Raw genomic sequence first — 27,189 nt, 5'->3', positions numbered from 1 at the left:
TTTGTCCTTCTCGAGGTCTTTTAATACTGACCAATATTGATAAATGACCATTTTAAGACGAATTCTGAGGGAACTTGTTTTCAGCGGACACCCCGTGTTAAGAGGGTGTCCGAGGGTCTCGAGGATGCCCGCCTAATACAGGTTTGACTGTAATTCCATTGTGGTAGCGGCCAACTCGAACGCCTCTGCTCCTTTGGCCTCTACACACTCTATTCTTGTAAATACATTTTCGCATTCGTTTTCTTTGTCTGCTTTTTACTACTGTTTACTTAAAACATTATTGTAATAGAAATAAGAGTACGGAAGTTATTCGCGTGACGTACGACGTACTAAGCGAGAGAGGGACTCCTCGTAGTCTAGTTTTTACTTAAAACTGGTATGAAGCGTGAAGCGTGACGATCAAAAGTGTGACTAAGACAGCAGCGCCTGGGTTAAAGACGTGTCACACAATTCTCGGCATAAGGATTAGACTGTAGCAGGCTACGAAAAAAGCGGTCACCAGTGAAATTAATTTTGGAAATATTTCTATCCATTTGTGTGTTTAGATAAGAATTAACTTATTCGAAGGTTCGTTAACTGATCGTTTTCTTAGCGCAGTCATCTACACTCTAAGACCCAAAAAACACAGTTCTAAATATAGCAAATTAATGCTTATTGAGATTTTCGTACACGAATGTATTCAACTTGGATTCACCGGCGAAATTGCAGATTTAAAATAATTTATTGCTGAAAGGAGATGAATAAGATTCAATTTACGCATGGCCCTCGCTTCCGGCTTTTCTCAGTACCCTGAAATTCCGTTCTAAAACATTTCCCCCAATGTTCTGTGATTTTGCGCTGCAAATCCTACAGAACAGTAATATCCAGCGATAAGACAAGTGGAGAGCCACAATAGCAGGCTATTAGATAATGTTGAAGTAGAAATAATTTAAAGTGCTCAATTGAGGTGTAACGACACTCACGGTCGACTTATCTATGTTGCAATGCATAATGTGATCACGGAATAACAGAATCGCCAAACAGCTTCAAATGTCTGTCTCTTCGAGCCTTTGGGTTTCAAGACTGACCTAACATTGTTACAATGCAAGAACATGTTCAATTCCTGGCAACCTAACAGAATTACTGTGATATTAGTATAACCGATACCTGATAAGAATGCGCTTTGACAGAACTGCCTGAAAACCAGCTGCTGACTCCGATTCAAGCCAACTCTGGACTCAGTTTGTCGTTTTCAACAGCAGATCAACAGAAGCTAGAAGTGGTCAGATGTCTCCATCGTAAAACGTAACAGTCTTTGGTCCAAATATTGGGTAAATTCGTGTCATCATGCACAGTAACAATCACGGAACCTGTCTCCCATGGAACTTTGCAGTCACGCCAAAATATAGTCGTTCCCAGTGTCTCGATTTCATTTTAAGGCAAGTAGAACTGGAGACGGAAGTAGAGGTCGATACGGCAAATCCAAGGGAAATAGTTTTACGTTCAAAATAACAGGGAATTCGAAATAGCCGTGTTCCAATGAGCAGGGTTCCACTGTATCCAATTAAATATCTGGCAATGTTTAATAGAACCGATTAAAACAAAACAAAAAAAATATTTTTTTTTTTCTCCCTTCGGCCTGGGCACTCTTCCCCACGACTCATCCCTCATTTGTCCCTTGTATATAATTCTCTTTGTTACAGGATTCGCTTCAGGTTCCTACTAAAAACTCTGGTAGCATGCAGTGTCCCCTTCACCCACTTAATTAACTAAAGGTTTAACGATATCTGCGAGGTGGTAGCAGAGAGAATTATTTTAGATTCCTTGTCACTGTTCCGTTTATTTGATTCCAGGAAATAATAATCTCTCGTGGTCAAAAACAGACCGTGTTATTGTGTTGTTAGCGTGGGAGGGGGAATTTTTCACTTTTCTAATGCCATCTTGTAATTTTTGCCTTCCAAATGCCAGACTTCCGTAAAGAATTCTTCTTTACTCGCTAATAGAAGCAAAAGTTTCACTCTCAAGATAACGTTGAGAAATAACACACACGTTCTTCGCATTTGCACGATGTCAGAAGCTCTTGATTAAAAAGAAAAAAAGAAAAACACAGATTGCATGACGTAAGCGTCCCATTTTTTTTCCGAGAATAACCGGATGTCGTATAATACATGACTCGTCGTCACTCGTCAAATATTAGGGAAATTTCCCTTCGGTGCAAGATGCTTCTCGGAAAAAGACGCTGATCTCGCAGCGATAAAACAGTTAACAGTTTGTTTCAATCCACAGCTGAAATCTTTAACAAAGTACACTGAAAGCAGTAACATGGCATGCAGTGGTAAGTAAAAGTCTGATATACACTGTTAGTGTATCAAGCAAAGCCTATTTCCGTATCAATAAATTGCAGGCCGCATTTCCAATGAAGCAATATATTTTTCGAGGTCAGCAGATCAAAAACTGTTGAGCTGTCCGGGTTTTTACTATCAGTTCGATATTTTAGACAAGTCCAAAACTCTGTACCTCGCTACCTGATCACCATACCCAGACTTACTGAAACGTCCTTACCCCGACTTACAAGCGATTCAACTTATAGAATACACAGCGCCATATTTATTGCAGCTTGTAAAGACGTTTTGAAGATACATTTCTGGTTATTTTATCGTCATTCATTGTGTCCGATGCTAAGTGCATTGAAGTCCAACATCTGCAGGTATTTGAGGTTTTCTCAGTGACAACCCAGAATGGTCAGAATGACAGGTCACAAAATTTAAAAATCATATTTTCATCGGTTGGTCGCTCAGGTTATGTTCAAGCATTTCACGTGAAACATAGTAGCAAAAGTATGGCTTGGTGACATAACAACACAAGTTCACGAGGGTTGCTCAACACAACAACTTTATTCTCTACGCATCTTAGGTAATACAACAGCTTAACACAACTTCCGGTTACGAACATCATATTACATCACGGACTTCAAACCAACATCACCATTCACACTGCATTACAATAACAACGCTGTAAACATACCCGTGTCAAGTAAAGTAAAAGAATAAAGGATCCTTAGCTTATTTTGTAAATACATACTACATGTTTCTGTATAGTTTTGCAATACGGAAATTGAAACTGAAATTCAATTGATGAAATAATGTGACACAAGCTTTTCATGTCAGTACCAGTTCATAACATTATATTTTCTATTCCGACAGCATTAGAAGACGCACTTTTCTATTCTCCGAGAGCTTCGTACCTTGCCGTTGTAGCGATCGATTTTGGGACAACGTACAGTGGATTTGCATTTTCTTTTATTAAAGACCAAGGAAAAGACGCTATCTTTATGAACATGGACTGGATGAATGAACAGGGTAGCCAAACAAGCAAAACTCCAACATGTCTGCTACTCAAACCCGATCTGTCATTCGACTCATTTGGCTATGATGCTATTGAGAAGTATGTAGGCCTACAAAGAGAGAGCGAAGAAAAGGAATACCTATTTTTTAAGCACTTTAAAATGGCTCTGCACAGTGATGAGGTGAGTTGCTTGAATCCTTAGTTACTCAGCTCTTGCGTTTTAACTTAAAGCTTAGTATCGTTTCAGTATTTTGGGTAATTAGGAGAATTTAGGGGCTGTTGGAGATTAATAAGTTAATTAACCTGGCTTCACCTTTCTCCTGTCAAATACAAACATACATTCATTCTTGTTGTTTGAGAGACTGTTCCTCAGCAGATTCTTTGCCGCCTGGGAAACCGTGACGTCCATTATTAGCTATCTGGGTATTTCCGGTAGGTTGTCCTTGCTGGGCGGTTAAATTTTGTTGATAACTAGTATGTTTAGCATCGTAATCAAATGAGTCGAAGGACAGGTAGGGTTTGAGTAGCATGTTGGAGTTTTGCTCATTTGATAACCCAGCTCGTTCATTTGGTTGATTATTTTACTGGAATGTGTCCTCCACAACTCCCCTTTCCTCTCCACTAAAGGAGTAGGTATGGTCCTGCATCGTTGGAGTCACACGCATCCATCCCGGCTTATTATCGTTTTTCAGAGTGGGTTGATTTTTATGCTGGTTGCCAGATAGTCGCAAGGAAATAAGCTGGGATGTACAATTTGAGATGTTTCTACTGGAAAAGGAACAATTATAAATTTGCCATTTAATTATTGGTAAAAAAGAAAAATCAAAAGTGCATTTACCTATATACCTTGAGGTTAGATTGCATGCTGTGTGCCCCAATATTGTGGTGTGTAAGAGCCAGCATGTTTAATAAGCAGATATCCAAAGAACCGAAATAGAGGCGGGAAGGTGTGATATGAAAAGAACCGTAAACAGCAACATCATGCAAGACAAAAGCAAACACCTGAAAGCAATTCATGTATTTTCTTTCAGAGCTTGAACATCAAAACTGCAATCAAAGCAGCCAACGGACAGTCAGTTGAAGCCAAGATAGTCTTTGCACTTTCCATCAAATTTCTTAAAGAGGAGGCGCTAAAAGTTATTTGTCAACGGACTGGAGATGACCACTACAACGCTAACGATATCCAGTGGGTTTTAACTGTCCCAGCGATATGGACTCCAAAAGCTAAACAGTTCATGAGAGAAGCTGCTTATGAGGTAAGGATGGACTGAAATGTGACTCATTGTTCAAATAATAAATAAATAAACTTCGAAGGCTGGTATGTCTTGATATAAACCTACACCAGCTATCGAAGCACAGATACGTTTTATGTGCAGTTTTATCTGATTTGAAATAAATAAGTGTAGGGGAAAATATCATTTTCAGAAAGCAATTTCTATTTGGTAACTGTGACACCCGAATGTAAAGGAAATGAGACCAAGGGAAGGCTCTCGATCTTTAGCTCACGAGGTAACGCGATCATTGAAAGAAAGAGAAGTCATTCCATGTACATTGTCGATAGATTTCACATTCTAGTTTCAATAACCCATGGCCATCCAGGAGCTTCCGTTTGGATTACCAATAAGCTACTCTTATCTTGATTGTACAGGCAGGTGTGGGATCACCAGAAAATGCAGAGCAATTAATTATTGCTTTGGAGCCGGAAGCGGCAGCAATATTTTGTCAGGAGAAGAATATGAATGATTTTCAGGGAGAAACTGGCAGCAGATCGGTGGATGGAATACTGTCTCAGTTAAATACACACTACATTGTCGTTGATATTGGTGGTAAGTTATACTTCTCCAGTATAGTTATAGTTAAACCTAGCAGACACAATGGAACACTGGGGAACGATTCAGGTTTAGATCTGTTTACCACTGACAGGATCTGAAAACAAGAACAATTGAAATAAATGCCGGCATCGCTAGGTTCCTGAATTGATGATCCCTCAGTAAAAAGAAGCGAAGCTCCTAATATAACGAAGTTACCTTTACGGTGTGGCACTTAATTTTTTCAGGAGTTTAAATTTAGTTTTGCAAATCTTCATTTTATTATTATTATTATTATTATTATTATTATTATTTCGCGAGAACTAATTTTTGCGATTGTAAGAGATTAGTTTTCTTGTTGGAAACTATTTTTTTTGCGATTTTCGGCTTTTTAGCTTTTTAAATCTTAGAACGTTTTTAAGAAATGCTCTGTCGCAATTTTTTATTGTCAAATGTTTTTCTAAATCACTTCTTTTCCGAATAATAATGATAATGACTTTATTATTTTATACAATTACATCTAGCAGTGGAAAATCCCCACTGCTAATAGGGGGCACCTAACTAGAACTATCTTAAAATAGTGTACCGAAAAGTCCCATAAGAGAAATTAAAATTATAAGTTACAAAGATGGCAGCCACTACATCCATCTAGGATGTTGCCTATATCTAGCCTACGTACGTGGGTCTTCAACTGCTTGAGATTTATCGCCGATCTTTCTTTATGTGTTAGTTTGCTCCATAGTCTTGGGCCTAGATATCGGATTGATTGTTTTCCATACGTAACAGTGTTAAATCTAGGTAAATGAAAATCTCTCTCTGCCGTAAACTATAAGTGTGGCTGTTAGTATGAAACATGTTACAAATAGTCCGCCGGCACAAATTATGTTTAACCTTACACATTAAAATATATATGTGTCTTGTAGTCTCCTATTATACAATGTTGGTACATTGGCTTTCTCTAACAGCTGCTGGTAGCCAGACAACTTATCTCTAAAAACAGCAGCAGTCCTCGCTCCTGTACTCTCTCTAATCTACGCGTGTCCGAGGCTCTGCAAAAATGCCACATTAGCTATAGGTGGCTATATGTAAGATGAGGGAGAATAGCTGCTTTGTAAAGGTGTAATTTGGTCTCAGTTGGTATGATTCATCAACCTCATGATCACTCCAATTCTCAGGCTAGCTCTCTTACAGAGATTACACCAATATGCACATTAAAATTAAGATCGCAATCTATCGTTACGCCCAGGAGCTTCCTATTTTCTTCAGACAACACCATTTTCGCATATTTTAGGTAAAATGGATGCAATTGACAAGTGAAACAACATGTAAAACACAGTAATCCAGTAATCAGTATCATTATATCAAAATTACATCGTGCTTCTGTGCGGAATTGTAGATGGTCTTGTTAGTGGACCATTCCTGTAAACTTTTTCTTATTTCTGAACGTTCTGTTTTATCATTTCATCGTTTTGTTTCTGAACAAAAGATCACGAGCCATAAGGAAGATGGAAGTTCAAAATTCACCGTAAAAATATCGCTTTCGAAGTCGTTAATAGTGATTATACTGGTTACTCACCAGCTAGTCCACTCTGGTCATAGAGAGTGGGCAACTCGTGTGGAATCCGAGTGAAATCAATAACCACCACACTCATTTTATCCTTGTCACTTCCTGCCATGTTATTTTACCCGTTAATTCCGTGCGACCTTCACCTTGCCATTCTTTACCCCACCTTGATAGTAGAAAACAGAAAAATTACCCAACATCTATTTTACTTAGGGAAGATAAAATTTTGGAATTAGCGTCCTGACTGCTTTTTTTTCTTATAAAGGGGGCACGCTTGATGTGACCGCCCATGAAATACAAGAGGATGGTACCATCAAAGAGATCCACAAAGTTACAGGGGGCCCTTATGGTGGAATATACGTAAATCAGCGATTCGAGAGCCTCTTGGAAGACTTGTTTGGTGCGCAAAAAATTCAGACGTACCGCAACCAGTTTCCATCCGATTGGCTCTCCTTGATGAATGAGTTCGAAGCAAAAAAGCGAGGGAAGCGGATCCTAGACAGCAGCTTGATGACAAACATCCGATTGCCACGCAGCTTTGTGTCCCTGGTAAATCAGACAAAAAGCCTAGTTATGGAACGGTATGGAGAAAAAGAAGTCAAGCTGAAAAATAACGAGTATCTTTCTCTGAGTTCAAGAATGATGAAAGAGCTATTTACGCCTGTGGTGAAAAGTATAAAAGAGCATTTGAAAACACTGCTGAAAAAGCCAAAGCTTTCAAAAGTGCAAATCATACTTCTCGTTGGCGGCTTCGCCGATTCTGCTTTCCTTCAAGAAGAAATAAAAAAGGAATTTTCAGGGACCCTCAGAGTCCTCATTCCTCATCATGCAACGAAAGCGGTTGTCCAAGGTGCTGTCATCTTTGGCAAGAAGCCCTCCAAAATAACCGAAAGAGTCGTCTGCACAACTTACGGCGCTGACCGCAGCATCGATTTTGTCGAGGGTGTTCATCCGGAAGAAAAGAAGTTTATCGCAGATGGTGTTGAGAAGTGCGGTGAAGTATTTAAGTGCTTTGTAAAGGAAAATAAGGTAGTTAAGCTTGGTGAGAGAATTACCAAGAGATACCATCCCGTGAGAGCGAGCACAACAAGACTAAAATTTGGATTCTACGTCACAAGCAATCCTAAAACTCAGTTTGTCACTGACCCCGGGGTAACTAAGATTGGAAGAGTCGTGGTTAAGTCCCCAGATACCTGGAGAGGTAAAGATAGGAATATAGAAGTCAGCATGTATTTTGGTGGAACCGAAATAACCGCAACAGCTTGGGATGTTTCAAGTGGAAACAAGGCGCAAACCACCTTGGATTTTTTCTGTCGATCATAAATGCTTGACTGTAGCCTCCATTCCTTACTTTATCATAAGGTGAAGTAGTTTTAAGACGTTATACTCTTTTTTAGTCGACGTATAGATAATAATTATCAATAGTAGACGTATCATTTATCAAAAGCTTAGGCTAATTTACTTTTGATTTCATTCTGTTAAACCAAGTTTATTGCAAGGCTGCCACAGTACTAAAAGGGTCAAAATAATGTTTGCGCCTTAGTTAAATACTGATTACTTCATCTGGAAGGGCAACTCCTTAAGTCTCGTTATTTTTAAAATCACTTTTTGATTAAATTCGTTCGGAACACGTAAGTTGAAACTTCGAACCAGAGCGCGAAGCTCGAACCCTGTGTTCTACATATTAATTTTAGCGAATGAGGCGTAAGTTAGCTCTTTTTTATTAGCTACTGACAAATTAAAAGGGAACCATGAGTTCGTTTGACTGTAATAATTATTTTATTTACATCACATTTGGGGACAATTTTCTAAGGGTTTACTTCGCTTACAATAATTTTTATTGCCTATTCAGTCAAAAAATATTGCTGAATTCGCGCGCCAAGGAATATCCCACTAGTCACTTGTATTTTCTCAGTACTCGAGCTTTAAGGTGAGAATGTTCTTCAAGAAATTACAAGTGACAAGTGGGATATTCCATGATATAAAAGATATATGATATACAAAGCGTTGCATAACTATTTCATACCATGCCATAGAAAATGCATTGGCCAACATAGTCAATACGACTCAAGCGTAGCGTACAATGGGAAAGTTGGTTGTAATACCGCCGAGTATAAAATGGCTCTCCTGTATTCTGATTGGCTTTAATTTCAATGGCATAGTATAAATGTGTGTATTTTTTCAGATATATTATCATTCCCTGTGCGGTATAGAGGTCTACATTTGTGCGAAGCGTTGCTCAGTTTCTATGTTTAGCTTCCAGCCAAACCTTTGCATGATGGTACTCAGTTTAGGAAATGTAAATCATTCTATCATTTTTGTACTTCACTGAATCTTTCGCGCGCAGTAATCATAAGATTCTGACTACACTAACATGAGACATCCAATGTGAATAGCAGTACTAGGGATGCGTCCGTCCAGTCATCTGATGTAGATGTATTCCGTCCTACAACATTATCTGTATCCTTGCAAATTACAACTATACATAGAAGCTGCTATAACAAAAGCTTAATAATAATAAAAACGAGGAAGAACACGAAGAATGGCCTAAATCTCCCGCCAAATGCCTAAATAGTCCCTAAACTTCCCATTAGACCCCGCAAGTGCCGTCAGAATGTTCTAAATAATTCGTTCCACTTGTCAGAAATTACACTTTTTCCTAGACTCAAGTTTGCAGCTTCATCTCGAAAAATATATACTGGAAAATACTTATTCTTGCGTTTTCTGGTTTTACCGTTCTACTTGAGTTTTCTCGCCATCGTTGTGAAAAATTGCGTTGTGCTTTTAGGGTCAGACTCCAAAAACCTAGGAAAATCGGTTTCTAAATCCGAAACATCAACGTGAGCCATTTTGAAGTTATGTTTTCTATTCCCCTACCCTCGGCTCATCAGCTCGATTTAACCGCGCTCGCTCCAGTACCCGAAAAGTTTGTGCATCACATAATTTGAATCGGAGCTTCTCTGGAAATGACAGCTGTCCGAGAAAGGCTTGTCGAAGGCTAAGTTTTCAGCGGCAATTTCAACCTCTCCGGCCTTTATCCTTACAATTGCAGTTTCAGCATTTGCCTTTTTCTCATTTTTCATTATTCTTATTTTTTTTGTCATTATCATTATTTTTTTAAGGGGGGGGGGCGGGGTTGGGGTGGGCAGTAAAGCGTCAATTATTGGGTTTAAGAATTCGAACACAAAAAAATGTCTACCTTAGCAAGTGATTCTGCTCACTCCGCAACCTGGATACACTTTGTAGCTCACCTAAGGCGTCCAAAAGGCTTGGCTGCTTTACCCCCAACTCCCCCCACCGCCCCCCCCCCCCCCTCAGGTAACTCCATTGCGTCCATAATATCGATGTGCGTCACTTTGCATGATGCATGATGAGATGATCGACGCCTTCGTTTAGGTGCGTCAAACCTGTACCAACGTACAGTATGTACTTATCCTGAGCATGAGTCACGTGATGGTGCTGGAATCTCCGTCATCAGTTCAACATTTAGCATGTTCTTAGCTATCACGTACAATTTAAGCCGATTTTTCAGCTACGCTGCATCGGTAAATTTGCAGATCTCAGATTTCGATTTTTTTTTTCTTTGTTTTGTTTTTTTTGTTTTGTTTTGTTTTTCGGTTTTTTTTATATATTGATCAATTCTCAGACCAGCAACGAAGAAAGAGTTGACAGGTTAGACTAGATTACTAATGTTTTACAGGCACTAAACAAAACAGTTTTTGAAATGCGTGTTGTTAAGGACGAAGGTTGTACATATACAGTGGCGGATCTAGGGGAGGGGGACGGGGGAAGGAGGACGGGGTGCCCGGCTTTCCCCCACCCACCCACCCCACCTTATTTTGGTTAAAAAGAATCGCAGAAGAAGGAAAAGCAGGCAGGGCAATAAAAAAAAACCGCCTCCTCCCCCTTAGCTCAAGGTCTAGATATCGCCCTCCCCCCCCCCCCCCTCCTTAATCCAAGGTCTGGATCCGCCACTGATATAGTTGTTCGGGCAAATATGCAACCTTAAAATTTAACGACTATGCTAATTTATGTATCATCGCGCATAATTTAAGGAACATTAATCAAAGATGATCAATAACCGAATTTTAAAATGTAGCATTTTTTTCTTTTTTTTTCTTTTGTACTAACCGTAGTTAAAACTACCGTTTGAAAATAAATACTATCTGGTAGATTAGTGGCATCCGAAGGAGAAATTGGAAATTTATCCTGGAGTTATGTAATGTGCGTTAATCAACAATTGGTGTCTACTCCGCAAGTGCATCATAGCTCGATAATGCACATAGAAAAACATGAATCAATTATTTTATACCATTGCCAGTGGAATTAAATTTTCTCGCAAAGCAAAGTTAACTAATTTGCTTATGAAAACACCATGAGCGGCATCATTGAATTATGACACACCTTACGTACACACAGTTCGATAGCGCACCTTTGCTTCGTTATAATGTATGTGAAACGTTAGGGGTATAAACGACATTGCAGTAAATTTGTATTAGAGAATGTATAACTGAGCTACCTGTTATCTTCTGATCCTGTAAAAGTATAGTTTGACAAAGACACCAAGGAGAGTAGATAATGCAGCCATGCTCACTAGTTAATTATAATGCACAGTAAGCCTGACAAAAACCCATGCATGTTTGGCCATTGCTCTTACAAGTCTGATTCAAGTTGCGAAATGAAAATCGTCAAAGCGTCATTCTCCTTTAACAGATGGATATATTCTACCTTAGTCGATGTGCAATATTGCTGAATATTTTTTCGTGTGTTATTAAAACATAGCCTAACTCTGGAGTGTAACAAAGTTTGATTTCGAAAACCAAAATAGGTCGCATTTCAATTCGAAGCACTATTATTTCCTTTGCTCTGAGCTTTTATCCCAACTACAAATGCTAGTCAGTTACAAAGTTTGAATACCTTAACGTTTTTAACTTTTCACGGTGTCACTTAATTGCTATGAACCAAATGCTGAAAAGCTTCCAGGATGATAAATCTTTAGTTACATCATTTGATCGAATATGATTGAAAAACGTATTCTTCAGCTAATCACGCAATTACTGGTTGGTGGTTAAAAAGTCAAGGTAGGCGGTCGATTCCTTGTTACTTGTGAGATTTACCGCCGTGACTTTTATTTCCGTTCCGCCGAAGAATAAATTGAATTCGATGCCCCTGGTTTTCCAAGCCTCTGGTGTCTCAAGCACCAATCCTCGGCCAGGAACCTTCTCGACATCAGGATCTGTAACAAACTCAACATCCGCGCGTTCTGATCGGTAGAAATCAATTCTAACTTGTTTCTCAGCACCTTTCAGAGGTGAAAAGCCAGTGAATCGACGTCTTTCTCCATCTCTCACGGCTTCATTGACTTTCACGAACTTGAAGAAGATGTCTCTACAGCGCGAGACTCCGTTGATTACCTCCTTCTTTGATTCGGGGTGCAATCCATCTAGGAACAACCTGTGTATACGGATGCCATAAGTAGAACTCATTATTCTGGACTCAAATACTTCAGGTTTTTGCCCATACATCACAGCGCCTTGGACAACTGCAAGGGAGGCGTTCGGCGGCACCATAATGCGGTAGCTCTTGCTGAAATGTTTTTTGATTCTTTCCTGGAGGAGTAACGAGTCAGCAAAGCCACCGACAAGAAAGACAGTTTCAACCTCAGATAATTCCTGTTTGGCGAAGAGGTTGGAAAGATGCACCACGACATCATCCAGGACCGGGTCGAACAGCTGTCTCATGATCTTTGTTTCAAGGCAAAGGTATTCGTTTCGCTGAACCTTGATGTCTTCCAGACTGTAACTTTCTTGGATTATTGCATTTATGTCCCAACCTTTACGGCCAGAGAATTTGCCCACAAAACTACCAGGCAGCCGAATTCTGGTAGTTCCTCCCGCGCAGACTCGCTTTCCACGTTTCTTTACTTCAAAATCATTAATGAGGCAAAGCCAATCTACTGGATTTTGCCGGATATAATTCTCAATGAGCTTTTGGCCAAATATTTTTTCCAAAAGGGCTATGAACTGTTTATTAACTTTCTGTCCACCAAAAGGACCTCCAGTCGCCTTGTGAATCTCTTTGATTGTTCCGTTCTCCTGAATTTGATGTACGGTCACGTCAAGCGTTCCACCTGGGAAACAACAAAATTGATATACTTTTTTTAAATTTAAATCTTGAAGCCGAGGTCTGTAATGCTTGACAGAAACACTTGAGGTAATTGTTAGATAAATCTACTTTATTAGCTTTATTTATTTTATTTTATTCTTATTTATTTATTTATTTATTTATTTATTTATTTATTTTACGTCTTACAACACTGTTTGCCCGGGAATGATGTCAACCGCGATTGGGAACGTTTGTTTAACACTTTTATTTCTCATTGAATGCATGAATGATCATAGCAGCTAGGTACGCAACTTAGTCAACTGAAAAACTAAAGCCGGAAAAAAAATTCAAGCATGACTTTTTAATTGTCTATCCTTGTGTTAAATCTTTCTTCTGTAGTTCAATATGCGGATATTTTACATAGAATCGAACGAATGTAAAATCGAACGAGGGGAACGAGTTAAGGTAGAAAAGACACAAACAATCAGACCCAAGTAAGGACCCTAGCTCGCACGAAAGCAAGCAATTACTGAAGGTGGTAAGGATTTCTAAACTGACAAGGGGACCGATAGACGGCTGGATAGATGGAGGGATAAAAAGACACAATTCATAGTGTTGGACTTACCTCCTATGTCGACAACCACGTAGTGCGTATCTGTGTGGGCCAGAATGTCGGCGACTAAAGAATCATTGTTCCCACGTTCTGTCATAAAATCCCTCACTTTCTGCTCTCGGCAGTAAACAGAGGCAGCCTCTGGCTCCAAAGCGATTATTATCTGTTCAGGATTAGAGGGCGACGCTAATCCCGCCTTGAGGACAAATGATAGAAATCAAATCTTGTTCAGTTCATCAAGTGCAAGGGAGAAATGGTAAAATTTTACTTAATTAATGAGGTATAGGTACATTGAGACTTATTGAAACTTATGATCTGCGTTTAAACGCTTTGGCTTTTTCAAACCCTCAAAACACACTAGGGCATGTAATAATTTAAGATACAAAACGTCCCAATTTTTTGACACCATTATTCAGTGCTGAATGCAAATGAATTATTTAGTTCTACACATAGTATTAAATGTCAAAGCATTGCGTAATAATCCATAGAAGTACATGTAATACCAATAATAACAATAGTGTAAATAAAACAATAAGGATGAGATTGGATTGTTGAACTGCGCCTATACCCATTAAGGGATGGTTGTTCCCTTTAAAAGGGAATTCTACTTTGATATCTAACTGGAAAGAGGGAAAGGAGGCACAACCAAGATAGAAAAGCTTGGAAGGGAGCATAGTTCACGACAAGTGGTGTTAGAGGTGAGAGGTTTTAAGTGGAAATGCCCTCATGCACGTGAAGATACCATTTAGGTGTCTAATGGTTTCACCAATATAACAGACGTCACTGCCTAATATTTAAATTCATCTACTTTACCACTCTATACCACTCTTAAACGCAGTGTTTCTCTGGCCGGGAAAGAGTCCCTTTTGTTTGAAAAGTAATGTTATGCTTAAGCTTCATGTACGCATTATATTATGGTGAAACTCTAATCTGTGCGCCCAAAAAAATATATTGGGGAATTTACCTTAGAAATTTAATTTAAATTTGCTCCCTTTCGCCTCCCGTTAAAGAACTTCCATAAGTATTTTACCTGGTATGCTGCTTCTCTCATAAACTGTTTGGCAGCTGGCTTCCAAATCGCTGGTACAGTCAAAACCCATTGGATATCCCGAGAGTTAAAATGTTCGTCGCCAGTTCTCTCTCGGATAACTTCCAGAGCCCTTGTGTGGAGGTAACGTATGGAATAAGTAAAAATCTCCAAAGCTTTCACAGGTCTTCTATTCCTAGCCTCCAGAGTAGTTTCCATGTTCAAATTCTGAAAAGAAGTGAAGTTTGTGGACTCAGTGAGACAATCATTGATTCTATGGCAAATTATAATTACTTGTTACAATAGGTCAGTTTCGATATATTGATTCTAACTTGGCTCCGAAGCTTAGGAGAATAAACCAAAATAAATTAATTATTCATCGTTGAGACTTGTTTTATTTTAATCCCCTAATCCTCGGAGCCAAGGCAGAATTTAATATATCGATATTGGCCTTACATTTTCTGCAATGTTTGAAAACGAAGTATAATATACTCAGTATACTTAGTACAATAAAGCCACAATAAGCCAAAAATAAAAAAAAAATAAAAAAATAAAAAACGTTAGAATTTAGTATTAAAATGGAGATGTTATTAAAAAATAAATGCAATGGCGTGGAGGCCTGACAGAAACTACAAGGTATCTCTGTGTAACTAGGCTTTGAGTATAATATTTATTGAATAATTAATGTAAATCTGTGTATGTGTTCAAGCGAAAAAAGAAACAAAGTATGAATGGTTTCCAAAAAGTAGCTTGTTAAGTTTTTCTTAAAATAGGCGATAAGTAATGGTAATAGGACTGAGTGGAGTCCAATTCGGTCGGTTATCATAAGAGTGATAACAAAATCGGACGACCGCGTAGCGGGAGTCCGATTTGTTTATCACGTGTATGTTTACAGACCGCATTGGACGACACGAAGTCTTATTACCAATTAATCATAAAAATTACAATTTCCAAGAACATAAGAATAGCCAAGGTATGAAAGAAAGGGAAAATTTGCATTAAAATACCTACAAAGGAGATGTACACATTCTAAGGTCACCGCGCCTCCTATCGGCAATTAGGCGCCAAAAACACAAAAGCAAGCGTACGTACGTAACTACAACTTTGAATGTGATTGGCTTATTGAACTGTCCAATAACAAACTGTCCAATAACAAACTGTTCGATAACCACTTGGCAAGTGAATTAGTGGAAAATAAGAGTTTTTTAAAACAATTTCAATCGAGGAAATTGTAATTTTTATGATTAGGTAAGAAAACACAATTCAAGCGACGAGGGCAAAACTACTAAGACTGAACAAAAATACAAGTGGGAACTGCCTGTTCGTTTTAGGGGAGTTTCATGTCGGATTAAACTAACCTGATCGTTGTGAAGAACCATTTTAAAGTTCTCGAAGTAATAATATTCCTGAGCCTCTTCCTCCTCTAGTTCAGCGTATCTATCTTGTGCTTCGTACCCAAATGAATTGAAACTCTCGTCGGGATTTAGCAATAAGCAGGTGGGTGTCTTTAAAGTAGAGAGGCCTTGATCTGCTCCCCATTCCTTGTTCATATGAATGCCTTTTTCCCCTTCCTTGTAGTTAAAGGAGAAGGCAAAGCCACTGAAGGTGGTACCAAAGTCGATTGCCACCAATGCAATGTATGTCAGGCCCGAGCAAAGATACAGGTCGCCAGCCTCTTGGACTTCACGCCCAGAAAAGTAAAAACAAAGAAATAGGTGAAACTATTTTTAAGTCCTCTCCCAATCCCAATTTTTTGGAATTTTTGTGAAAAGATTGAATAAAATAAAAATTCCTTTTCAGTTAACTCAGTAGAATCCCTCTCATTCATTTCTACGCAATTCGATTCATAGCTGACAGTTAAGGGGTGAGGAATCTACCTAATATATGAAAGATATTAGACCTTTATAACCCTATTAAGGCTTGGCTTTTAAGGTATCCTAGGATTAGGGGGGAAGTCTTTTTGGGGAGAGGACTTTTGAAGCAGTCACCCATATCATTCTTTAGCTTGCTGTCTTGAGGTAGTCATATACTAAAAAAAATAATTTTCTTGCAACATCATGAAACAGTTTACTACAATGTTAAGAAATTTCACAGCCGGACTTTTTAGCTTCACTTTGGAGATTTTCACAGCCTTTCAAGGTGACGTGGTACGATAATTAAGGAAAACTCTTGACTAAGTTTAAAAAAAGGATTGTTCATTATAAGCTTACCGACTTACTAATGCATGCATGGTTTGAGAAGCATGGCACAAAGATCGTTATATTGATACGTAAGTTCTCGAGGTGAGGAATCTCCAGAAATTGTGGTTTGAGTAATTGTTCTTAAAAATGAGATTGGGGTTTGAATTAGACAACGTTCTACTCTAATGTTCACCAACTAAAGGTGCCCAATCTGGAGCGACATATCTTTGTGAAACAATAATCAACAATTAATTTAAAATAATAATTATTACCTGTACACTGCTGAGTGTTTGATCTCATAATGTAAGCAAAAAATGTATAATAAGTTGTTTAAAATGTCAGAAAATATCGATCTTAGAAGATTTTGTCATTGAGACACAATCTCTAGTAATCCTTCATACAGTGTTAATCTGTTCGGTTTACTTGAATGTACTTCTAATATCTCGTGTGATTTCGATTTTCATCATGAAATATACTGATGTTTCTGGAACGGAAACTTTTTTCCCAGGATTGTTTGCAAAGTACATCAAGTATTTTTTCTTCTAAGTGCTTGTTACATGAAGCATATATTTGCAAGAAATAAACGTTGGTGAGCTAGGTAACGACAAAAATTAATTTTGCATTCCAGCCTTTATCTGTTTAAAAGAAAGGTCAGCTTGAAAGACAAATCAGAGTAAGCTTTCAACTGAACTTCAGTTGCTCATCTAATATTGAGAACCTTAAAGCACTGCTCAGATAGCCTTTTCTTTTTACATGAGAGTTTCTATCCCCGGATCAAGGTAACAAACTTGACTTGTTAGCTTTAATTAAATCCCAGAAGAATCAAATTGTTTTAATCTGAGGATGCCGAAGCTCGATGCGGTGTACTCTACAATCACTGAACGAACTTTAATTTACATTGTTATCTCGTATATCAGATAAATTTCCGTTAATCAATAGACGAGTTACCTTCGAGGGTTTGCCAGTGTTCCGCCATGTTTGATGTGTACGTGTGGACAGTGACGACGTGGCTTAGTAAAATTTACAAGGCGTAAGAGCAAAATCAAGATTTAAGGCCTTGAGTGACTAAGTCGTTCGATGAACACCAAGACAAATTACGTGCAGATATTTGTTCCTGTGTGAAACTGTAAAATTACACTCGAGGGGTTTATACCGTCTATTTTTTTACTTTTTCTTGGAAAGATGACGTCATAACTAAATAAACGAAACTTGGCCGTTCTATTATTTGGCGTTATTATTCAATACGTCATGTAGACAATTGTAATTATATTTAAGTGTCTAAGTATTTCAATCGTTTCTATTCATTTTTTTTTATCAAGTTTCAATTCAAGCGAAGATCAAAAGTTGCAGAGTTTAGCTGCCTTCTGCATGATAAGCTTTACTAGGATATGCATTTGGCATGGCCATTTCCGCTTTTTCGTAGAAAACGCAATTGTATAGACGCAATTAAGAGATCCCCTACCGAGAGAATTCAACGATAACATTAAATTGTTGTCTATTGTGTTTCTCGGAAACTGAAAGGTCAAATATTGATTTGCGTTATTTTGCTACTCTTTTATCGGAGAAACCTAGTAAATGTTCTAAGTAAGCAGGACGGCAGTCTGAATCACCACTCTCGGTTGTTGCCAGCTAATCTTAGAGGAGAAGGGTAATATAGGTTACTTTGCTTTGCTATACGTATAGAGTTGTTTATGAACAGATGAACCTAACAATTAAATAACTCGTGACTTAATATTTCCGGTCTTACCTTGAAGCTGCAGCTAATATATTTATGCTGCCTTTCACTTCTACAGGCAGGTGACTATTTGTGAGAGTCTACGAAGTATTTTGGAGATAAATTCGGTAGTTATCTGTATGAATAAGAAAAATGGCGCTTAACAAAGGTTCATCGGAAGGCGTCGCAACCAGGGAAGATTTGCAAGTAAATTTTGCCAAGTCTTTCGTAGATTTGTTGAAACAGCATCGGGCGGTATTACCTACCCTACCAGAAATGTTGGAAAGGCTAATACCAAACGAGACCAGTGAAACACAGAATTTCGATATGAGTAGGTATGCAATTGAGTTTTCATATGTTTGTTAACTGCAGTTATCGTGTAAATGTTTAGAATTGCCAGTGAAGAGCGAGCGGCGGAAAGACACTGAAGTCGTTCGGCAGCAAACGTCGACAATCATCGAATTATTTCGCATATTAAAAATGTATAAATACTTATATCTCTGAGCGGCTTGGGAACACGAAAATGCAGGTAAGTAGGACCTTATTTTGTCAGAGAGCAGCGGTTGGACAGAGTCAATGTCCTAACAAAGATGGCTTGGAGAATATCTTGCCCACGAGAATTGACGTTTGTATGGCAACGATATTTTTAACGGTGTTTCACGAAATGTAGTGTTTTTTAAATTTGACTTTTTTTTTATTTTGGTAAGATTTTTATTTTATAACTGATTTTACATATAGCCTTTACAGTTCTTGGTTTCTTTTTTTTTTTTCGAATGGTAAAAGCAAATTAATTAAGCATGGCCTTGAAGAGGTGACTGCGTGACATTTTAACAACTTTTCGAACGGAAGCTATATTCTGTAAAGTCAAGTAAACAATTCAGTTGCTGTATTGAACCTGAAGCGTATGTGGATCAATCAGAGACACGTTTTAACAACACAACAATTTTAATCCTCCATTCAAGATGGCGTCCCTTGCTCTAGGCACATGTTCATTTCCAACTAAGAAAATACCAAATATGGACATACACTACAGAACCTAAACTGAGTTGTGGCATTCGCTAGACTTTGAATACAATGAGCTGTTTTGAGCCTAACAGTTTGTTAAAATCAGGAAGATGATGGCAACGTTACGTAAGTCTGCTTAAATTATCCTCTTTCCTCCACTTTTAACAGAGAAGATGAACAACGCGTTTTAACAAAAAGGAAGCAAGCAGATTTGTTTAGACACTACAAATCTTTGCAGGGCGAAATGGCAGAAAAAGATGAAAGGTATTTACTGGACATAGGTATACACTTATTTTAGTAATAAGTGCGTAACAGCTGCAAGAGTTATTGCTGATAACATGGTTTGAATACAACGAAGACTTGCAAAGTTATTCCTGCCTACAGAATGTGAAACAATGCATGTGAGACCTCCATCTAAGAGCGACTCCACGGATTTAGTGTTCTCTTTCCAAGCGTTCTCTGTTCTCTGTTCTCATACTTATAAAAAAAAAAAAAAACAGTTGCTTTATGTGTTGAACTGAAATCATCAACTAGTTCGCTTTATAAACTTAAGCTTGGTCCGTGTCACTAACGCCTCTTGCCTTGGATACCACTTGTTGATCCTAATAGGGTTGAGCTTTCAAAGCCACTGCAACCTAAATTGTGGGAGAAGAAGTAGAGGAAAGTTACTCCGGAAGCTTTTCATAACGGCCAGTACGCAAGGAGAGGCTGTTATGGCTACAGCAGCCGCCCTTTTTTTTTCCTTGGCTTGATTTTTTAGGGCTCCAGAGGACGGGCAAATGCGGTATGAGACGCGGAACAGTGACCACAAACGCTTGTTTGCCTTCTCCAGATATTTTAGCCCTACCACTTCAAAATGGTCTCCGTGGTCCCTGGTACCATAAAACGCCACCTCGCTGGATTATCTGTATTCAAATATGTTTCTTTCCGTAGTAACTAGCTTTTTAAAGTTTACTTTGTTCTTTACTAAACATTTAGTACTGAAAATATATCGCTTCTTTTTGATGACCTAATAAACCATGGCCATTAAAAGTTTTGTACAGAAAAAGGCACTTTGAAGGGGTTTAACACATGAATAAAATTCTGTGTTACTCCCTCTTTAACATGTTGCTTTTCTGTAAGCCAGTTTGGTTTTCCCATCTCCTTTCGAGTTACAACTTCTGTTCGTTAAAACACATACAGTTTCGATTTTAAATACCAATTTAATATCCTCTTCGCTGTTTTTAGAAATAGGATGATTGCAGTGAATTCATTTGCTCCTCGAATATTTGTCTGACTGTTATCTCATAATAAAAAAAGCACTTGAGAAAAATAGTTGGTGAAATTGCTCGAATATTACACGAATATTACATGTATATTAGAGCTTAGTGTGAATTATTCCTCTACAATAGGATTAAAGAGCTGGAAAAAACTATTCAAGAAAAGAACGCACAGATCGAAGCAATGAAAGAAATTACATCCAAGCAAGAAAGGTCAGGATTTTGCATGGTAGCGAAATACAGGTTTCGAACTTCCTCTGCACTCGGTAGGGGTGTTGAATTATTACATCATTTGATTTAATTCCCATTCTCCTCCTAGCTTGGTATTTGGTCCTCTCTCCTCCGCAGGGGCCTCTTTCGTGCTGCTTTGACCGTAGGCTTCTTGACTGGAGGCGGGTAGTTAGTTGGTTAGAGAGAGTCAAAAACGGAAGCGCGCGGGGAATGCCGGGAAGGGGAAAGAGAGAACATATTATTATATGGCGTGTCGCACAAGGACTGGAAACTAGCAAGTTCACGTATGTGACCACTGAAACCCGCATAGGGGATCGTTGCTGACGTCATTTTGTTACATTTTACCTCATTAGCATACATGTTTGCGTAGAGAAGACTTAATGCAAGATATAAACTGACTTCAAACAGTCAAAGTGCTTGTGAAACTTAATACATATATGGTGAACAATTAAGCTCTTTAGTTGTAGTATAAAAGAAGATATTGGCTTTCAAAAGCTGCAAAATATCTGAAGAGAAAATGGTTGTTAAATTATTGGTCATTCAACAGATTGTTCAAGGATAAAGAAGAAGAAATCACCCGTTGGAGAAACTATTACACTACCCTAGAAAAGCTTAAATCCAGGTATTAGAAAATAAAGCAAATTGCATGGACAGACCTTTCCACAGATCTCAGGGAAGGAGACTGTTTACACATTAACACGTCGACAGTTACAAAGTAGCCCGCCGAGATATTGCAGTTGTTATATAACTCATACAAATATCTATTTCCTCCTAGTAGTGACGAGTATATTAAAGAAGCTGAAGTCAAACAGGAGAAAATTGGAGAATTAACAGATAGGTAAGCAATGATTTTCGAAGTTCAGTTCAGCTTTTGCTACAAGCATACAAGCCTTTAAACAGACATTTTAAGACATTGAATTAGAATTGTTTTTTCTTTTTTTCTTTTTTTTTTTTTTTATCTGCCAATTTACATATTGCCACTACGTATTTTTTTTACGGTAAGCGGTGGACTGAAAGAAGGCCAACGAAAATTTTTTTTGTTACTATTCTGCCACAAAATAGTTCCACTTTTTGAACGATTATCCTAATTTTTCAAGCTTCTATGACAATTTCACAGTACGGTTAGGGCCTGTAGGTGAAATATCCCTTAACACATTCTGTGTCATAAAACTTATGATCAATTATATATGTCCACGACAAATAGACCGCCTGTGGAATTCATCAAAGATACTAACATTTGTGTCTTCTTAAAAAAAAAAAAATCATAAGAAAATGTAATTTTGTCCATCCCATACCATTCTAGTCACAAACAGCTAGCCGCAACACATAACAAACGTTGACATGTGTGAACTTTATACCAATGATGCAGTTATTCTGTTTGCTAAACCACAGGGGACCCGAACACTGTATCAACAATAGCATAACCATTGATATTTGTACTGCTATTTACCTGTAATTGTCATTAACTACTTGCTGTCATCGATGAGAGTGTATAAGTAACGCCGATAATGAACTTGAGATGTAATCGGAGCGTCACATTTACAAAACGGCAGACAAGATAATATATGAAATCTAAATATCCTTCGCTTCTGTTCAAAACCCTTCTAAATGGCTCAAAAAGACACAGGTAAATAACAGTACATTTATTTATGGATGATTATACTATTGCTGATACAGTGTTCAGATTCCCTGCAGCTAAACCAGTTAATGTATTTTCAAGAGGGTTAACGATTTGTTGCTAGTGTGTTTCAAAAGTTGAAAATCATTTAAAATTCCTCCCTGTAATTTTCTTCATCGGTAGGATAACTTCACTTGAAAGCGAGCTAAAATCAAAGGATCAGGAAATGGCACTTATTGAAGCAAAGTAAGCATTACTCTTTCCTTATTCTCGCCATAAAACAGTTAGTCAGCTTCCTGAGCCTGGAGAAGGGCTTTTTGTGAACACACCTACCCCCGCCACCAAGGTGTCTTCAAGAATAAAACGAATATGGACGTAATGCATCCAAAACTGTGTGTTTTAATTATCACGTGGCAATCGTGACCTCGCATTATGTCCGTGATCATCTACAGCAGTGGCGGATCCAGACCTTGAGCTAAGGGGGGGAGCAATTTTTTTTTTTTTGCTTGCCCTGCCGGCTTTTCTTTCCTCCGCGATTCTTTTGTACCCAAAATAAGGGCGGGAGCCCGGGCCCCCCGTCCCCCTCCCCTAGATCCGCCACTGTACAGTCATCCATTTGTTCATTCAATCAATTTTTGTTTGCTTGTTAAAACTTCTTCTCGGTTTTTGGAATCAGCTGTATTAAAAGCTCACTTTCGATTCTTTCAAATACTCAGCAAAGGAGAGCAAATTAGAGAATATGAAAACAGGTAAGGCAAACATAAGTAACACATGCGTCTAAAATTATTATCTTCACAAAAACCTGGGCTGAAACAAAGCTAAGTCAAAAGTATACTTAAAGTTTTTCCTTTACCGTTCGTAGGGACTTTCAGTTGAAATAAACAGCTGCTTGTTGGAATTTAAATTTAAGACATCACTGCGTTGACGGAATGTAGAGTTTGCAGAAGCAGACGGTTTCGTGGTGGAAGCGTACATACATGTATAAAGCTGGAAATGAATGGAAGCTACCAAAATATCTCTAATCCCCTCCAAAAATTAAGAGAAAAAAAAATTAACAAATCTAAACAAGCATGACGAGCGCGGGAAATTTGAAAGCAAAGAAAAGGCAGAAAGTAACTGCCCAATGCTCAAACTAATTGAAAAAAATCATTTCAAACGTTCTAGAACTCTTTTGCCTTGCAATGTTGATTAGCGGTAAGGGAAAACCGAAAAAGTGTTATTTTAACAGAGGTTTCACCCGTGCATAAGGGGAATATAGGGCCTATCAGAAAAAAGCTTTTTCTAGTATTTAAAGATAGCCTTTCGCTCTGCTTACTTAGGTTTCACCAGCTCAAAGAACAGTATGAAGGAGCTCTATCAAGAAACGATGAAGAGTTGAATCAACTAAACTTCAGGTTCTCGATAATATTGAAAAAAAAAGTAAATAGGAATAACTTACTTTCACTGTAATACCTGGGATTCAAGATACATAAATTACCTGTAACTGTGAATACTAAAATAGGAATGATTTTAATACCTTAGAATTAAATATAAAGTTATTCTTCATTTATAAATACAGCCCAACGAATCAACCCAGAAACAACATAGTACTATCTACACTAATACTGATATAAAGTTTCCGGTCGCGCTTGTAGGGTAACACTATCACAAAGCGATACTTTCAAGCCTCTATCATGGGCAGGACAATCTGAATCATCTTTGAAATTATCATGTAACATGAAACCACTTCATGATGTTAGTCGTAAACCAAAACACTTTGCGATGAGGGATAAGTGAAATACCACTAGAAAAAAGACACTGTGGATGGGCAAAACCCAGGAGGAAGTGGCCATGAGACATTCATGTTCTACATGATCAGCATGCGTACAAAATGATAGAGTCGCAAATTGCCACGAATTTATTATTGGAATAGATTGACATTAGAGCGAACCTCCAACTTGTGCGATTGCATCAGACTAACGAACGATTTCCCACAATTATTAGCGATTAACATGATATGAACGTCACAGATTGCCTGCAGGTCACAAGTAATTATGACAATCTTTTTCGATCTATGTTAGGCACTTGAGCCCCTTGTTCGACAACCTGTTCTCTTGAATCATATTTTTGAAAGTTTACCTTCAGACGCAACTAATCAATGATCAATGACATCTCTAAAAACTACATGGGTAATAAATAAAACAGCAACACTGATTACTTGTTGATTACAGGGTTCAATAGCGTGTTTTACACCAAAATCTCGGGAAACCAAAGTAATGCCGAGTATAACCATGTTTCGAGATTTTTAACATGCGCTATATTGGTGTCACTTTCAAGTACATGTGTTCATACAAATGAATATATGAAAGTTCACATATCTGAACTGCGGATAATGATTTGAAGAAGTGATTAATCATCGCAGTTATACACACAACTTAAGCAGTAGTGTAACTATGAAGGATCTTGGGGCAGCGTGCTGAGAGGTAACAATGGCGGGGTGCCAAGTCTTTCCTTTCCTTATTCTAACTGTTTCATCTTTCTTATTCTTGGCAGCAGTTTAGCTTTGCCATCATAGTAGATCTCTTGCTTCTCACTCCGCTTTGCAGCCTTTGTTGGGGGTTGTCAACCACTTGAGGTTTCAAGAGAGACTCTACAGTAGGCAGTTTGGACTTCAACCTGCGACTCATTAAGTGGCAGTCCCGCTAAAAGCGGTCCACTCGACTTCGGGACCAAAAAAAATTTTTCCTCATTTTTTGTTAGCGAAAAGGGTTTGACACACACATATATGAAAAAACAATTAATTATTTTCCAATTCCTTATTTTTGCTTTACTACGAGCCAAAACTGAATTTTGGCCGAACTGAGGTGCCGACCGTGATCAGAAAGGTAAAACTCGCCGATTTTGAAAAGCGTGCTACGTCCCCTAAAATCCAGCTCACGGAATTTCATTTGCATACAAATTCTAAAGTATATTTATTCCTTTGACTAACGAAATATGGAAACTTTTCGGAAAATTCCAAGCTTTCCAGCGAGGCTGGAAGACACCCTACTCTGAGGCCTTTGTACATATACTAAAATTTAGCCAAATTTGAGGGAGAAAATCTCAAAAGTTGGGTCTAAATGAAGACTAAGAAGCACATCAAAGTAAATTTCTTACCTTAATAAACAGTTCTATAAGTTCAAACCGGTGGGTATCTCCTTGGATTACACTCGACAACAGATTAAAATCTGCCACAGTCGGTGTATTTACATTATAGCTCGTGTCAAAAGTTCATTTGCAAAAACCTTGCACCCGGTGGAAATACCTTCTGAGCAGTGGCGAATAGCTTCCTCTAATACTTGGATACATTGTTGATCCAGTGTTAAGGTGAAGGTAGCGTTAAAGTTGGTCAATTCTCGAGAATTGCGAGACTCCAAAAGTAAATAATGGCGTTCTGCACAAATTAACCGTAGCCGTCATCCTGATAAGTTCCATGAATAAATTCCGCCGCAGACGTAGCAATAGAAGAAGACGAAAGTTACAAGATTCCATTTACCGTTTAATGGCAACTGGATCTTTTACTATTACCAAAACTGCTGGGAGCTTGAGGGCTATGTGCCGGAATTTTAAAAACAGCAACAACAACGAACACTTACCGGTTGATAGCTGGGCAGTGCATTCGTCAAAGGAACTTAAATGAACACGACACTCTTGAATGGAACTATGTTTTGCGATAAATGGGCTTTACTTCTGTTGTATTCCGGTATCAGCGCTTGTACAGCGCCGAAAATGAACTTCGGGATTCGTTCATACAACTAAAGCTGCACCAGTCTTCGTCACAATGTCACACAAGTTGTAACGTGACCAATTGGGAGTGACAATGGTGGACGGTCAAGACTTTTCTGGTTCCGATGACGGAGTCGTTTGGGAGCCAGACACCGAGGTATATCCGCTTGAACTTGATGGTTCCGATTGGCAATACCTTCAGCTGAACGGAGAGCGGTTAATATGGACAAGCGACTTAGAATCCTTGAAGAATTTTGTTGAAAATTGTCTGCAGCAGCAAGGAAAGTGATCGTCGCTCGGTGGAAATAATAAGCAATTCAAAAGTTGCAACAATAAGCTTGTCATAACCTGGTACTTCAAGAAGCAACTTACTCTTGTTTTCCAAGGACAAGATGGTCCTGTTTTGAAAGAAAAATTGTTCAAACTGGTTCAAGACAAACCGGAGATTATAACTGACTCGCCGAATCGACCCACAAGTCATAATGAAAACCAACAACAACAACAGACAACGGATGATGGAGCGGACTCTGGATCAGAGAATTCTTTATTTTCTGAACTGAAAGACATAAAATACAATCTTATGGTATTAAAGAAGCAGGTCGATGCTAATACAAGCTCTTTATCGAGATATCCACAAAACCAAGATAATATTAGCAACGCAGAGCTTATGAAACAGAAAGGGGGGTGTGAAAAGCTATAGGCCACATTATCTAACAAAGATAAGGAAATTAATGAACTGAAAATGAAAATTGTGTCTCTTGAGACCCGTGCATCGTCCGTGGAACAGGAAAACGACTCCCTGAAATTAGCACTAAAGCTTATTATGGAGGAAAAGAGCGTAGGAGAACGTCAACAACAAACGAATCAGAGTTACGAGGTGACTGCCGCTCAAGGAAATTCAAAGAGTGATAATGCCCAGTCTAATGAGAGCTCTAATCAAAACGAATGACAAACCGTTGGCGCGAACAAGAGAAAGAAAAAAAAACAAACCAGTCCA

At 38.4% G+C, this 27,189-nt stretch overlaps 5 protein-coding genes across 13 annotated transcripts in view; 2 read left to right on the top strand and 3 right to left on the bottom strand.

The window, feature by feature from the left end:
- Positions 1 to 1,344, bottom strand: part of LOC145503217 (heat shock 70 kDa protein 12A-like) — a 30,721-nt gene extending 29,377 nt beyond the window's left edge. For both annotated transcript variants that reach the window (XM_081482682.1, XM_081482683.1), the window contains exon 1: positions 1,147 to 1,344. The gene's annotated coding sequence lies outside the window, so the exon portion shown is untranslated. The remainder of the gene's footprint in view (positions 1 to 1,146) is intronic.
- Positions 1 to 27,189, bottom strand: part of LOC145503238 (uncharacterized) — a 145,109-nt gene that overhangs the window by 44,947 nt on the left and 72,973 nt on the right. The window lies entirely within an intron of this gene.
- Positions 2,188 to 9,821, top strand: LOC145503000 (heat shock 70 kDa protein 12A-like). Of its 2 annotated transcripts, XM_081482424.1 has the most exons (5): positions 2,188 to 2,314; positions 3,183 to 3,505; positions 4,356 to 4,580; positions 4,973 to 5,150; positions 6,962 to 9,821. In XM_081482424.1, the coding sequence occupies exons 1-5, from the start codon at positions 2,302 to 2,304 to the stop codon at positions 8,017 to 8,019; spliced, it is 1,797 nt and encodes a 598-aa protein (XP_081338550.1). In that variant the 5' UTR covers positions 2,188 to 2,301; the 3' UTR covers positions 8,020 to 9,821. The 2 variants fall into 2 exon arrangements, with proteins under 2 accessions (XP_081338550.1, XP_081338549.1); XM_081482423.1 differs by lacking the exon at positions 2,188 to 2,314 and having other exon boundaries at positions 2,579 to 3,505.
- LOC145503222 (heat shock 70 kDa protein 12A-like) lies at positions 11,741 to 17,693 on the bottom strand. Its single transcript, XM_081482705.1, has 5 exons — positions 17,570 to 17,693; positions 15,800 to 16,122; positions 14,445 to 14,669; positions 13,427 to 13,610; positions 11,741 to 12,826 (listed from the first exon to the last, which is right to left on the bottom strand). The coding sequence occupies exons 1-5, from the start codon at positions 17,595 to 17,597 to the stop codon at positions 11,751 to 11,753; spliced, it is 1,836 nt and encodes a 611-aa protein (XP_081338831.1). The 5' UTR covers positions 17,598 to 17,693; the 3' UTR covers positions 11,741 to 11,750.
- The window catches only part of LOC145503221 (uncharacterized), a 49,048-nt gene continuing 40,007 nt past the window's right edge, over positions 18,149 to 27,189 (top strand). For 5 of the 7 annotated variants that reach the window (XM_081482701.1, XM_081482702.1, XM_081482703.1 and 2 more), the window contains exons 1-9: positions 18,149 to 18,269; positions 18,415 to 18,670; positions 19,509 to 19,604; positions 20,732 to 20,812; positions 21,378 to 21,452; positions 21,606 to 21,668; positions 22,632 to 22,694; positions 23,165 to 23,197; positions 23,768 to 23,842. In XM_081482701.1, the coding sequence (XP_081338827.1) occupies positions 18,489 to 18,670; positions 19,509 to 19,604; positions 20,732 to 20,812; positions 21,378 to 21,452; positions 21,606 to 21,668; positions 22,632 to 22,694; positions 23,165 to 23,197; positions 23,768 to 23,842 (668 nt within the window). In that variant the 5' untranslated portion in view covers positions 18,149 to 18,269; positions 18,415 to 18,488. The remainder of the gene's footprint in view (positions 18,270 to 18,414; positions 18,671 to 19,508; positions 19,605 to 20,731; positions 20,813 to 21,377; positions 21,453 to 21,605; positions 21,669 to 22,631; positions 22,695 to 23,164; positions 23,198 to 23,767; positions 23,843 to 27,189) is intronic. The other 2 variants (XM_081482698.1, XM_081482700.1) reach the window with 2 other exon arrangements.

The sequence above is a fragment of the Orbicella franksi genome, chromosome 11 (genome assembly GCF_964199315.1).
Source record: "Orbicella franksi chromosome 11, jaOrbFran1.1, whole genome shotgun sequence".
In the NCBI taxonomy this organism is placed as follows: domain Eukaryota; kingdom Metazoa; phylum Cnidaria; class Anthozoa; order Scleractinia; family Merulinidae; genus Orbicella; species Orbicella franksi.
Note: the sequence above shows the minus strand (reverse complement) of the source record. Positions and strands in the feature narration are given on the sequence as shown.